The sequence below is a fragment of the Tupaia chinensis genome, unplaced genomic scaffold (assembly GCF_000334495.1).
Source record: "Tupaia chinensis unplaced genomic scaffold, TupChi_1.0 Scaffold000661_1, whole genome shotgun sequence".
NCBI lineage: Eukaryota > Metazoa > Chordata > Mammalia > Scandentia > Tupaiidae > Tupaia > Tupaia belangeri.
In genome coordinates, this window is record NW_006160183.1 from 5,304,613 (window position 1) to 5,320,111 (window position 15,499).

The 15,499-nt window shown below is 42.2% G+C and overlaps 1 protein-coding gene across 6 annotated transcripts in view; it reads right to left on the reverse strand.

Annotated features, from left to right (window-relative positions):
* ANKRD44 (ankyrin repeat domain 44) overlaps positions 1–15,499 on the reverse strand; it is a 219,690-nt gene that overhangs the window by 145,402 nt on the left and 58,789 nt on the right. For all 6 annotated transcript variants that reach the window (XM_006159916.3, XM_027776323.1, XM_006159917.3 and 3 more), the window contains exons 4-5: positions 3,300–3,500; positions 2,842–2,929 (exon numbers count right to left, since the gene is read on the reverse strand). In XM_006159916.3, coding sequence (XP_006159978.1) covers positions 2,842–2,929; positions 3,300–3,500 — 289 coding nt within the window. The remainder of the gene's footprint in view (positions 1–2,841; positions 2,930–3,299; positions 3,501–15,499) is intronic.

Sequence of the window (15,499 nt, forward strand, 5' to 3'; positions counted from 1 at the left end):
AAAAACTGATAAAAGAAAATACCAGTTAATCAGAATGACCTCAGATCATTGTTAAGCCGTACGATGTTGCTTTTGTTTAACTGATTTTTTTTATTTGTTTTTTGTTTTTTTTTGGGGAGAGGTTTTTGCTACAGGGCGTGTGTGCTCGCCAGACAAACAGAGAGAGACAGAGAGACAGAAAGTGAGAAATCACCCCCCAGGCGGAATGGCCACATTACAATCCCTTCTCCTCCATTCTCCTCTTGGGATCTTGGGCACACACACACACACACACCCAGCATGAGTTTAAGCTACCGGGTCCAGGACTTGAACTGCGGTCAACTACATGGGAGTCCAGCAACATAGCCATTACGCTAACTGCTGGTCCCTTTAACTGTTTTTGATCCACAAAAATGGCATCTTCATATGGCTCAACTTTAAAGTGTTCTCATAGGGACCAGCAGATGGCATAATGGCTACTTCACTGGACTCCCAGGTGGTCGACCACAGTTCAAGTCCTGGACATGGTGGCTTAAAACTCACTCTGGGTGCACGTGTGTATGTGCCCAAGTTCCCAGGAGGAGAATGGGGAAGAAGAGATTGCAGTGTGGCCTTCCCCCCAGGGGTGCTCTCTCACTTTCTGTCTCTCTGTCTATCTCTTCAGCAAGTACATGTGCCCTATAGCAAAAATCTCTCTCTAAAAAAAAGTGTCTTCATCAATTAGTGTCTAGCCAGAAAACTCTCCTAGTTTCAAATTTTGTTGGCATTTTTTTAAAGAATATTTTACTCTCTTTTCTAACTCACTATATATAATGTGATGAATGTGTTTGAACTTTACTTCACAAAGATTGTTCGATGTTTCAGGGTCATTGCTGTAAATACGGTCGACAACTAAAGGTTAGAAAACAAGTACACATCAATTAGTGTCTAGCCAGAAAACTCTCCTAGTTTCAAATTTTGTTGGCATTTTTTTAAAGAATATTTTACTCTCTTTTCTAACTCACTATATATAATGTGATGAATGTGTTTGAACTTTACTTCACAAAGATTGTTCGATGTTTCAGGGTCATTGCTGTAAATACGGTCGACAACTAAAGGTTAGAAAACAAGTACAGGACCAAAAATATGTGTACATATGTTGGGCCAAGGTGAGGGGATGTTCACAGTATTGGCTTACTTTATTAAAATTTGACTCTTTTTTTCTCAAGATCTTACATAGAAAAATTATTTTCAGTTACCAGTGGTGCTATCTCAAGCTATTTGTTGTGGTTTTTTGCAATAATTCTCTACGGGTAGTCATCTATATCTTTTTTCCCCATTTGTATTCTGATGACACACAAAAAGATGACTTTACTTTTTTGAAGTCATTTACCATAACTTTTTAACCACACATCAGTAAGTGACAAACAGGAAACCCCAGATTCTTTGAGTCCTATCCTATGCTAGCTTAGCACATGTCCTGCCTAAACATCTATATCCTGGCAAGCATTCCACCCGTCCTTCAGGTACCATGAAGACATCTAATCTGCTTCAGCAGATTCAAAATCCATGTCACCTTAAAACAAAAATGCTAATGTGGGGCCAGCAGGTGGGGTAGTGGTTAAGGTGCTTGCTTCCCACATGGCCAATCATGGTTCAAGTCCAGGACCCCATGGCTTGAAACTCACGTCTGGTGCATGTGCAGGCATGCCCAATGTCCAGAGGAGAAGGGATAAGGGACTGTGGTGTGGTCATCCCTGCTGGGATGTGATTTCTCTCTCCGTCTTTTTTTGTCTCTCTGATGAACACACATGCTCTGTGGCAAAAATCTCTCCCAAATTATTTTTAAAAGCTAATATACATAAAATTTTAAGATTCTGGCTTTTTTTTTTTTTAAAGAGATTTTTGCTATAGGGCACATATACTCACCAGAGAGACAGAGAGAGACACACAATGAAACAAAAAGCAAGAAATCACTGCCAAAGGGGGATGACCACGCCACAATTCCTTCTCCTCTAGTCTCCTCTTGGGATTTTGGGCACGCCTGCACATGAGCCTGGCAAGTGTTTTAAGCGACCAGATGTGGGGCTCAAACTGCAGTCAACCAGGTGGGAGTCCAGTGATGTAACCATTATACCACCTGCTGGTCCCAAGATTCTGGCTTTTTAAGCCCAAGGATTCATTCAGATCGACCCATAGCTACGTAAGTGATTTTATACCTGCTCCAACCCACTCCCTTCTTCTCTCTCTATAAGTAATGTTAATTTTAAAAATAATGACAAGAGGAATTTATACTTATTGAAAAAGGATTCAGAAAGGCAAAAAGTTAAGAAACCAAAATTTGGCCAGCGCATGCACCCTATAGCAAAAACCTCTCCAAAAAAAAAAAAAACCAAAACAAAATAAAACAAACAAACAAACAAACAAATAGCCAGGGGGTTGTCCTTTCTTCCCTGCTTTTTGTTCCTTTCAAAAATTTTAATAAATAAAAAGGCAAATGGAATTTGTATCCTTGCTATGCTAGTCAGTCCTCCTTTTTTATAAAACACCTATTTTGCTGCCTTGACAAATTCAAATAAGCATACTGTGGTAAGCCTTCCAATGCAGGCTGAAGCACATTCAGAGCGGTCCAGGCCATGATTTATCCCTCCTCCTCTTCGTAGGATAAATACATCTCTAACAAAGCCAAAACGGTAAGAAAAGAGAAACTACCTAACTAGGGTACTCTATGCGTAGCAGCAAAATGAACAGAATCTTCATTTAATTGAAAGCCGAGCTTGAAAAGAAGTCAACGAGAAAACCCACGCAGTCAACAAGAGATCCCTGGCTTGTGACAATAGTCAAGATTATGTACACTTTGCTTTTCAGGCATTTCATCCTTACCCATATATGCTGCCCAGTGCAGAGCACGCCGGTCCTTCTTGTCAAATGCATTGATGTTTGCCCCTTTGGCCAAGAGTAAATTGACCATCTGAAAGATAGCAACAATGAAATGAAGCATATGTTCTGTAATGGTGAAGGTTCCCCCCTTGGCTGCAGGTCATCTAAGTCAAATTAATATCAAGTCTAAAGCCAAGTCAGAGAGCTGGAGTTCTAAGAAAGCAGGAAGACGATGTCACAGTAGACCCTATGGTATACATATGGGAGGAAAAGACAGTAGTGACAGCCTATTTTTTCAATTCATTGTGGCTCTAGATTTAAGAATAAATATAGTTGCCTAAGGTTTGGTGTACAAGTGTTATCACCACATGCTCTAAAAGTCTTGACAATAAGATCGAGTTCCACTGTAGCTAAGAGGGTGTATAAGGAGCATTCTAGTTTCCACAGATGAGAACACTCACCTCCACGTGTCCATTGAGAGCCGCGTGGTGCAAGGCTGTGCGCCCACCTCGGTCGGAGACATTGACGCTGCTCAGGAGAGGAATGATCACTTCCGCACATTTGACGGCCTTATTGGCTGCTGCCACATGGAGGGGGGTCTGCCAATTCTTGTCCCTTGCATTGACATCTGCCGAGTGCTTAATCAATACTTGCACTGCTTCCTACGACAAAAGCAAAGGTGCAGGGGTGGCTGACAAATGCTCAGGAAACACTCACAGGGTGGAACGTGCTTCACCAGATCATGACACTGAGGAGCCGAAACGAAGGCTTCCTGCCCTTCTGGCTGGCTCAAGACAAGCAAAGTAGTATGTGATAAAGATCAAAAGACTTGCTCAGATTAAGACAGATTCACTTTATCTTCTTTGGTCAAGAGTCTTAGCACATCTCTATAACAAATTAACCTTCTAAGTATAAAGTTCTGTGAAAAGGTATAAGGTATTCTTAGTTAAATGAGAGCATGCATTTGTAAGTGTGCATATAAGCATAATAGCCACAGGTCAAAGGCCCCAGAAGATCACCTAAGATTAGAGATGTTCATAAATAAGCCTACAAACCTCCAAAGCCAAAAGGCCTCAAAGTCCTTTGGACATTCTTTTTTTTTCTAGAGGTTTTTGCCTTAGGGTGTGTGCCCTAGCCAGGAAGATAAAAGATAGACAGAGAGAGAAGAAAAGTGAGAAATCACCCCCCAGGGGGGCAGCCATGCTGCAATCCCTTCTCAGTTCTTCTCTCAGGATCTTGGGCACTCACACAAATGGGCCTAGAGTTTCAGGCCACTGGGTCTGGATTTGAACTGTGGTTGCCCATGTCAGGGTCCAGTGACATAACCACTATGTCATCTGTTTGTCCTGACCTTCGGACATTCTTAGAGCAGTTAAAAATCTTAGATTGTCTCTGCCAACATCTCAACCCTCAGTTTTGTATAATCAATAAGTGGTCCAGGGAAATAAAATATCTTTATTATCTCAATTTGAAGCTATGTAACTGTCCTGCTTTTGCCAGCTATGTTATCAAGGATATCTTTCTTGCCACTTCATCTTTAATGAGCTTCTACATTTTATTTTCCTTCTTCTTTTTTTAATTTTAGGACTTATTTATTTTTTAAAATTTATTTCCTTTAATTCATTCACTATATATCATTGCAGCATACAGAATTAATTTTCCCATCCAGAATACACTAAATATTGGCCCAAATTTTCCTTCTATTGACCCGGCTAGCTTACTTTCATCTCTGACTATACAGTGAAATTACCAGAGAATTCTTAAAAACACAGATGCCTGGGCACAGGTAGCACCACCACCTGGAAGTCATGTGGGAGGCCTGGATTCAGTTCCTGAACATGCTGAGTATGGCTGTGTGCCAGTAGTCCTAGCTAATTGAGAAGCCGGGGCAGGATGATCACCACAAAGCAAGATTCAGGAGCATCAATCTCTGTCGCTCTCTCCTTTTCCCTCTCACTTCCCCTGTGTCTTGCTTGTAAAGGGAAAATAAAATGTAGATGGCTGGTCCCACCCCAGGGATTTTAAAAGATCTCCATTTCTGTAAAGCTCCCTTTGCTGTGCAACAGAGATTAGGGACACTCTGGTTCCATCGGGTGAATGATATATTCAGTCGTCGGAAAAGTCACAACATATTTTTGCACAGAAAAACTTGGAAAAACATGTCATGACTTTTCCGATGACTCAATAGCTCCTCTAGAGAACGGAATAGCTGTTGGTTGCTTCTTTCTCCTTCTAGAGACTTCTTGGGACCAGTTGTTAGTTCTCCTTTATGGACATCTCATCAATGTGGCATCAAAAACAAAACAAAACAAAACAAAACAAATGAAAGCATCAGAACCACACTCCTGTACTCTTCATGGACCAAGAACTGATCTTTGTCCACCTCAATCCCCACAGGGCTGGATTGTCCAATCTGCTTATCATATAAGTATACAAGACGCCTTCATGGAAGAATGAAACTTCTATAGTACTGGGGGTGGGATGGGCGTTGCTCTTCCCATTCATTCCCTTACAGTGCACTAAACCTACAGTGATGGGTCTGCTAATTCAATGTGCAGATTCTAATATGTTCTTTTAAACCAAAAGAACCTTATAGTGAATAAGGTTCATGCAAGGAACCCATAGATGAAATATACCATTAATAGGAATGTAAACATAAGCCACCGAGCTAAAACTTGTACTCCTACTAAAAGTTTTCCAACACTGACATTACAAGGTAAAAGCAATGACAAATTTAATTGAATCTGACAAGCACTTGGCCAGAAAAGAAAAATGATCAGAAGACTATTATCTACAATGTTATGCAAGACTATGAAAAATGAAAAGCCTCACCCTGAGTATAATGTGCCTTGAAAGATCAGATCATTCATATATGTAATTTGTAAGTAAATGAGATGCATGTTTTGAGAGTGCATGATGAAAAAGTTTTGCATATGTAAACCTGAAAGGCTGGAGGTAACCATCACAAAGCAATACTATAAAAAATGGTGTAGTATCTTTTCCACACCTGTATAGCAAAAATTAACACACCTGTTCAACATCTTTGCCTTCAGTAACACTGTTGCTTGAATACCTCTCCTTCCCTTGTATGTTATTTCACTGCACTTGTGCAAGTTCTGACTTTGTGCTGAGCGTTATGCAAATTCAGGATGGAATATCCAAACAGAAAATACGTAGGATCATTTCACAAATGTATACTATTTGAAGATAACACCAATGAATTCATGAGAAATTTGGATTTTAAAGGTAACTAAATGGGATTATTTTTTACAATAACTCACAGACAAGGAAAATAAGATACTGCCTGGGAGAAGGATGGCTTTTAAATGATCACTTACAAATGATTTGCAGTTCAAGCAAAGCAACACGTTAAGCAAAGATAGTACTGTGCATGCCAATTATAGGTTATATATGTGAGTAAGTACTGCTGGAGTTTGTGGGAGGAAAAGAACAAACCTGTAGTATTTTTATTTTGGTTTTGCCAGAGGATGTGTGCTCAAAAGAGAGAGAGAGAGAGAGATAGAGAGAGAGAGGCTGAGAGAGAGAGAGAGTGAGATAGAAAGCACTCCCCAATAGGGCATGATTGTGAGGCAATCCCTCCTCCTCCATCCTCCATTTCTCCATCCTGTTGGGATTTTGAGCACATGTGCACAAACTATCGGTGTGTTTTTCAAGCCACCAGGGCAGGGATTCAAATTGCATGGTCAGCCATGTGGTAACTAGCTTTCTAGTCACTAGTCTATGGAGTTAGCCCCAAACCTGCATTTTTTTTTTTTAAAGTTTTCACCAGAGAAAGACAGTGACAGGGAAAGTGAGAAATCATCCTCCAGAAGGGAATGGCCATGCTGTAATCCCTTCTCCTCCACTCTCCTCCTGGAATTTGAGGCAAGCACACACACACAAGCCATCAGGTCCAGGACTCCAACCATGGTCAGTCATGTGGGAGTCCAGCACCTTAACCGTTATGTCAACTGCTGGCCTCAATAGTTGTCTTTTAAAATCAAAGATGTTTTTGCCAAAATAAATTAAGTTTCCATTAAGTATAGTAAGCTAGTTTAGCAAACTAAAACCTCAGAGTTTAAAAATGTAAATAACTAAGGGAACGTTAACATCTGAATTTATTTATGTGAAGACATTTGGCTGAAAATTTACCTGGCATAAGCTCTGGCCTGGTAGAATGTACGAGCCCTTCAGTCAGCCATAAGAACCCAGCTGACCCTGCATGTCCGTCATCTTCCCTATAACAAAGTTGTGGAGCCAGGCAGTGGTGCAGTGGACCCACATGCAGAAGGTTGGGGGTTTTCATCCCAGGACCTCCCTGAGCACAAGGGGCACACATGTGCTTATGACCCATGCTGGCTGAGTGTGGCATATTGGGGGGCCAGTCTCCATAGCTCTCATTTCTTCTCTCTCTCTCTCTCTCTCAGAAGAAAGAAAGAATTTTTTTTTTTAAATGAAACTGTTTTGACAAAAAGGGGGCAACTAAGGTGACCCTTAAGGTCTTTTCCATTTCTAATATCTATCAATATGTATCTATGAATTTAAGTCTGTAATCTTTGGAAATTACTATATTTTCATTTGGAAAAAAGCTCATCTTTGGAAATATGTAAGAACTCCTTTTTGCAGGCTAAATCTTTCTTTCTTTCTTTTAAAAATAAAGTTTGTTTATTTATTGCTTCCATGAACAAAAGAGACAGAGAGAGGGAGAGCCTCCCCAGGGGAACTTGACACTGCAATCCACACCCAGCTTCAGTCAGCACCAGTATACACATGCCTGGTGAACTCCAAGCGTCTCCAGACCCAACTCTGGCTACTCCGTGTGCCTCCTTCGCAAAACACCACACTTTACTGCTGGGCCACCTGGAGCCCCTTTCTATTACATATTTCCTGATAGATTTCTTGTTAGGAAAGTGAAAATTCTGCAACTCATTACATAAACAGAGAAATAAAAATAGAAAATGGAGGAACCAGCAGATGGTATAATGGTTACATCGTTGGACTCCCACGGCGTCGACTGCAGCTTGAGTCCTGGACCTGACAACTTAAAACTTACGCCAGGCACATGTGCATGCATGCTTTAAGATCTTGACAGAAAAAATGGAGAAGGTATTGCAGCGTGGCCCCTGGGGAGTGATTTCTCGCTTTCGGTCTCTCTGGCAAGCACAAACACCCTATAGTAAAAATCTCTCTCTAAGGGAACCTAAAGGTGGTGTGGTGATTAAGGCACTGGATACTCCCACATGGCTGACTATGGTTTGAATCCTGGACCTGGTGGCCTACTTTCTCTCTTTTCCTCTCTCTCTATGTGTGTGTCTCTCTCTGGTCAAATTAAAATAAATGAATAAATAAACAAAATTAAATAAATAATTATTTTTAAACAATCTCTCTCTCTAAAAAAAATAGAACATGGCAAAGTTGAAACATTTTATAAAAGTAGAAAAATGAAGTCCTAGTGTCCTTGAGCTGTAAAAGAAGGTGTTGATATGAAAGGCAAATGTGGTGAAATTGGCACTCACATGGAAATTGCCTAATGTTCACACCTTTTGGAGACTATGCACATTTAAGTTTCCTCCCATCTGATAATGACATTTCTTTCCCTTAATTAATTGTTTAGGTATAATGCAGAGGTCGGTCAGGGTCACCCTGTCTTGTATGACAGGCCAGAAACTACAAGCTATATTTTGTATAACTTCTAATATTCTCCCAGTGATTTCAAAGAATTCCTAGAGGTTTAAATTGGTGATTGTGGGACTAGCAGGTGGTGTAATGGTTACTTGCTGGACTCCAACGCTGTTGACTGCGGTTTCAGTTGTGAACCCAGCAGCTTAAAACTCATGCCAGGTGTGAGTGCGTGCGTACCAAAATACCCAGAGGAGAATGGAGGAGACGGGATTGTGGCATGGCCATCCCCCCCCTGGTGGGGGTGATTTCTCGCTTTCTGTCTCTCTGTCTCTGTCTATCTCTCTGATAAGCACACGCGCCCAATAGCAAAAAAACTCTCTAAGCAAATAATAATAGAATTAAACTAATTGGTGATCTCCTGGCCCCACAAGCCTGTATTAGTCTGGATTGTGTGTCATTTTTCTCCTCTTTTTGCTTCGCCCGTGGACCTTGTCCCAGCCCAGGTATGTACCTGTGCTCTAAAATGCAGGGCCCACATGCTTTCCCCTGCTTTCTGTCCTCACCTTTCCTTCTGGCTCTGTCCAGATGTTTCTCTTTCTGTTACATGGAACAGTGCAGCTCTGTATACCCAATCCCCAATTCACTAGACCCGCCCCCTCCCCCAAGTGCACAGCGAAGATCTTGTTCAACATGAAGGTCACCAACTCAACAGGGTTGACCCTCCATAGGAGGCAATTTGATTTTAAATAATAGGTATTTTTTCTCCATCATGCCAGTAAATAAAATTTTATTTTAATCAGATTTTTAAATTTGCAATTTGTGGTAGTTCAACAAGCTGTTAGACTAAAGGGTCTGGAAATTTTTTCCATAAAGGGCCAGAGAGCAAACATTTTAGCTCTGCAGGTTATATATGGTCTGTCACAATTACACAATTCTGTTACTGCAATACAAAAGCAGCCATCCACATAGCCAAGAAAACGCTGAAGCTGTGTTTCCATAATATTTTATAAAACAGACCAAACTTTATGATTAAAATATTTTTAGAGGTACTGCCTACTTAAGAATACAGGTTTAGGGGACCAGCAGGTGGCATAGTGGTAAAGGCACTGGACTCCCACACGGTGAACTGCAGTTTTGAGTCCCAGACCCAGAAGCTTGGGCTCTGGACATGTATGTGTGTGTACGAACATAAAATTCTGAGAGAAAAATGTAGGAAAAGGGATTTTTGGCATGGCCATCACCTCCTGGGGGGTGATTTCTCACTTTCCCCCTCTCTGTTTCTCTGGCAAATGCACAAGTCCTATAGCAAAAATCTCTCCAAAACAAAAGAAAAAGAAAATCCTGCCAGGTATGTACACTTGCATGCCCAAAATCTCAGGAGGAGATGGAGCAGAAGGGATTGTAGCATGGCCATCCCCCCCCAGGGGGGTGGTTTCTCACTTTCCCTCTCATTCTCTCTCTGGCAAGCATATGCACCCTATGGCAAATAAAAATAATAATATTAAATTAAAGAACACTACCTTTTTGTTGTTGTTTACATTTTTGCTACAGGGTGGGTGCACTTGCCAGAAAGCAAGAGAGAGAGAAAGAGTGAGCAATCACTGCCAAGAGAGAGAGCCATGCTGCAATCCCTTCTCTTCCATTCCCTTCTTGGGATTCTGGGCTCACACATACATATTTTCCAAGCTGCCAGGTCTGAGACTTGAACTGCCATCGGCTATGTGGGAGTCCAGCACCTTAGCCACCACACTCCCTGATGGCCCCTCTGGGAAAGATCTTTACATCAGTTGGGACTATAGCCTTCAAAGAAGCCAAAAATCGTATTGGTAAGAACAGTTCCCGTAAGGGTGCCAGTGTGATCTGAGGGAAGCAGTAGAGGATGGTGAACAGGGTACTGGTCACACTCTCCTCCACTTACTGACTGTGACATTGTTGGCTACTTATCTAACTTCTCTGAGTTGTTTCCCAAGATAATATTACTAATGGTATCAATTTCATAGAGTGGCTTGGAGGTTAAAATGGAAAGATACACAGAAATTTCTTACCATATTGCCCAGCACACAGTAAGTGCTTAAGAAACACAACAGTCACTTACATGAGCACGATGTCCTCAATCCTAGGCCCAAATACAAGATATAGCCATTTTTAACTTTTCAAACCAAAACATTGTCTCTAGAAAAGGAAGTGAAAGTCGAGCAATTCTCCTTTGGTGCTGTTTTCATTACTACAGTGCAAAGGACGTGCGTGAGAAGCGAGCTGCATATAAATGTAGTCGCAGTGGGCTGTGTGCCTAGCTGTCTGCCCCAAACACTGTGACTTCATAGCCCACATTCTGTACACCCTCAAGGCACCCACAGCACACTTAACAGTGCCTTCTACCTAACGGACTTCGATAAACATGTATTAAACTCTGTGTGTCTGTACACTATTTATTCCTTTCCCTCACATCTCCTCTGTTCCCAGAGAGAAAAACAAAGCATCAAGAAGGAGCTAGACAGAGGAAATAATAGGAAATAGTTTGTAACAACACTTTGCAATATCCCTGCTGACAGCCCCAAATCTGGCTTGTTTATGTCAGCTAGCACCGCCAAGTTTGTTTTCCTACTGTTTTAATAAAAGTTTCTCCATTTCTTCATGGCCTTGGGAGTAGTCAGAAAAAAAAGGTGGAAGAAGCCAGTGACACCTCTAAGGAGCAGAGAGGGAGATGGTGCTGTTTGGCTCCAAGCTGTTTCTCACTGGGACTCCAGATATGCCAGACTTAGGGTGGGAGCAAGAGGAGCTTGTGGGACTGGGTCTGAAGGGATCACACAGCACGGCCTAGTCAGTACTCAGTAAATCATCAAGATTTAGCTCTGGGGGGACCAGCAGTTAGTGTAATGGCTATGTCGCTGGACTCCCACGTAGTCAACCACAGTTCGTGTCCCAGACCCAGTGGCTTAAAACTCACGCCAGGTGCATGTGCGTGCGTGCCCAAGATCCCAAGAGGAGAATGGAGGAGAAGGGACTGCGGCGTGGCCATCCCCCCTGGGGGGTGATTTCTCACTTTCTGTCTCCCTGTCTCTCTCTGTCTGGCGAGCGCACATGCCTTAAAGCAAAAACCTCTCCAAAAAAAAAAAAAAAAAAAAGATTTAGTTCCGCCTATCAAGTTCTGTTGGAATTCTTGCAAAAGGTCTGACCATGTTCCGATCTACCATTTTGTCAAGTGTGGATGGGTGTGTTTAATCAATATTATGGTCTGATACTCTAATGCTACAATTGGCTCGGGAAATGAATTTAACAGTGAGCATTACTATTTCAGACACAGAAATCTGAACTGAGATGCCACTGAGATTGAAAGGTGGCCCAGAAGTGTTGACTTATACTGCTGTCTGTGATACCAGCTGTTTTGAAACTAGTCCTGACTTTGCAGAAGCTAATGGTTTAATCAGTGTGTAGAACACACACTCGCATAAACAAGTTTCAAGTCGGGTTACCTTCCATGCATGAAAGGGGCTCACCAGCATTCTGATGGGATGGATATTGGTCCTATGAAGCAGTTGTACATGGAAAATCATACTGTCATAACTTAAGCTGGAACCCATTTTTTAATGAATTACTAAAAAAATAATTTACTAAGCAGGTGGGATGCTGGAAATACAATAACAAGCAATAGGTAAGGCATGTATTTCAAGAGTTTCTTGTCTAGAAAAATCTTTTTTTTTTTTTTTCCTGAGAGAGATTTTTGCTATAGGGTGTGTCTACTTACTGGAGACTCAGTGAGACAGAAGGTGAGAAATCACTCCTTGGAGGACATGGCCACACCACAATCCCTTCTCTTCTCCTCTTGGGATCTTGGGCATGCACACACGCATGCCCAGTGTGAATTTCAAGCCGTGGAGTTTGGGACTCCAACCACAGTCAGCCATGTGGGAGTCTAGCACCTTAACCACTACACCACCTGCTGGTCCCTAAGATATCTTTTTAAATGAAAATAGAATAATAATTTCTATGGTAAGTTAATATGGTATCAAACTAGTCAAGTTGAACTATATTTCCCTGTAGTGCTCTATTTAGAGTTGGCCACAGAACTCTGCATGTGTTTTTGAAGGCATAAATGAAACCACAGCCCAACAGGTGTGCTGAGTGCCAGGTGCTGTTGCAGCTTCCCACCATGCCACTGATCAGCTGGGTCACAATACTGGTGCAGGGCAGTTCCCAGGCTGGTGCTTCTTCAAATCTTGCCATACCTCCTTTGGTTTCTCCAATTCTTGGGCCAAAAACTACCTTGGAAGTGAAGCGTTCTGCTCTTTCTCAAGGCAGTGTGAGACAGACATGGATTCCAATTTGTCATGTTCTCCTCCATTTCACATCCAGCTTTTCTTTCAGCTCTAGACCCTGATGACCCACGGTGACCTCAGGGCCACACAGAATCCCAGGTGATAGCTTTGCACAGACTTCTTCAGCAGCTCACATGACTGTGCAGGGTCTGATTCCCATAACAACTATCTGGGCTTATCTTGGTGGCTCTGCTTCCATGATTGAACTCTGAACCCTGAGAGATTAAATACCTAGGTTTTATAAACAAAGAAACTTTTAGGACAGTATAGGTCATATGCTTTTCAATGAAGAAATGGTTTTTAATTGCATAGTCATGTAGGTAATATCGTACTTGCTAATCCAGGCAACAGACAGATGCCCCAGCCCTCATTCTGAAACCAAACATCCCCTTTGGCAAATGCTAACAGCCAAGTTCTAAAATACCAGTCTAAACTTTTTCCGTCCTTTCCCTTCATGCCTAATTCCCTTTCCCCAGCTATTAGTTGGGGGGCATAAAATAACAACAGAACCAAATTCAAAAGAAGAAGGTGATATGATTTAGGACTTCCACAGCATGGTAATGTGGTTGGAGTTAAGATATTCACTACAGTCAACTCTAACAGTTCCAGAGACTCTGAGTTCATAAGAAAAATTTCAACTTTCTGTGACAGTTATTAATATGAAGGCATTATCATTGGTGAGCTTATGCGTGGCCCTGATTGTTTACAATTCAGGCTTTGTTTGGATTTAATTCTTTCCTGGCAAGAAACACCTAAAGGAGATTCCCCCCACCTGCCCCAGCAGACCTACAGAGGGAGCTGGTTACCTGGAGAAGCAACCTGGAGACATGCCTCTCTCAGACCACGAAGGTCAATACGTTACTGAGTTGATGGATTCAAACACATCGAAGACACATAAATGAAGTGGGCTAATGACTGGTGTGGAAAGGGGACATGATGAGTATTGAAAGTTTGGAATCTACTGGAGTTACCAAAGGTGGGTGGAGATCACTTGGAAAAGGTTCCACTGTACCCAAATCATGTTTTTGTGTCTTTCTCTCCCAGTAGACCACACACTTCCTGAGGGAAGGGAGCATGGGTCTTTTTTCTTTGTAGTTCCATCAGTGAGCATAGTACCTGACAAATAGGAGGTGCACAGTACATGGAGTTTTGTTTTGTTTTGTTTTAGTGAAAATATGTCACTCTAGACCAAGTGACCTTAAAATTTAGACTAGGAAATATTCTTCTTTGAAGGAACTGATCTTGTGAAATTGGTCATACCAACTTAAGGCAGCCCACTGCACCTGTTTTCCCAGATATAACAGAAATAAAATATATGGGACCATACGAATATTAATTGCAGGGTCTTAGCCACGCAACTTAGGAGTATTTCCCTCCCTGCTTTCACGTGGGCTATTTGGAATTAAAATATGACCAACCTCTTTTAAAAATATTCAAATCACATAGCACTGCAAGGAAGATTATGAACACTAGGCTAACTATCATCTACCTAATGTATTTTGCAATTTCCACATAGTTTCCGAAGAGGGAAAGCTGACACCAATGGCAGCCATAGACACCTGTGACTTTTCTCATTCTCAGCAATAGCTCTTGCTCTCAGCTGTACCTGGAGAACATTACCTTTGCTAGCAGCAGAGGAGAGGCTTCTCTTGGTAAATTTAGCCAAAAAACTAAGAGCATCTGAAGTTTGACTTTCTGGGATCCCTGGATGGTGGGCAAGTTCTCTCACCAAACTTTCAGGCTGATATTCATCAGGTTTCCAGCCACACCCACTCCCACACTGGTTTTCTCTTCTTATACTTTACATGTCCCCTGAGCCCGCTGATCCATTCATTATGGTTCCATGCTCATCCTCCCTCTCCCTGAGCTCTGGCCCTGTATAGACAATGATAGATAATCTATTGGCTGTCTTCACCCAAACTCCCTGGATTCATCATTGAATTACTGGGACCAGCAGATGGTGTAATGGCTATGTTGCTGGACTCCCATGTAGTCGACCCGGGTCCAAGTTCCGGACCCAGTGGTTTAAACTCACACTGGGCGCGTGTGCGTGTGTGCCCAAGATCCTGAGAAGAGAATAGAAGGGGAGGAACTGTGGCATGGCCATCCTCCCGGAAGGGTGATTTCTTACTTCCTGTCTCTCTGTCTCTCTCTGTCTTTCTGGCAAGCACATGCACCCTATAGCAAAAACCTCTAAAAAACAAACAAACAAAACACTGAATTATCTTGAGCACCAGGCTCATTCTGTTTCTAGAACCTACCAGGCTTGGGATATATCACAGAACAAAAGGTAGATCCCTGCCGTCATGGAGCTCACATCCCAGTGACATGTTAGCCAAACTCAGCATGCTCAGACAGAACTAAGTAGCTCCCAGACTCCTTCTCCCATGGTCTGTGCCTTGTTAGGTAACAGCATCACCATCACCTACTAGATTGTTTTCCATTTCACAAGGCACCAAATCCTGTATGGTTTGCCTCTAATTAGCTCTCAAATCATGGACTCCTCCATGCCTTCATTCCAGTCTTCTCGGTGTTTTCTGATTTTTTATTGATGCCCTTACCTGAAACCCCTCCTCCTCTAGCCCTTTTCCATGATGTCACCACAGTGGCTTTTCTGAAACACTGATCTCAGTATTATACTCCTCCACTGTGATCATTCTCCACTGCTCTGGGGATACAAGGCCCTCTGCTATCTGGGGCCTAGTGTCTTCCTTTTTTCCCTA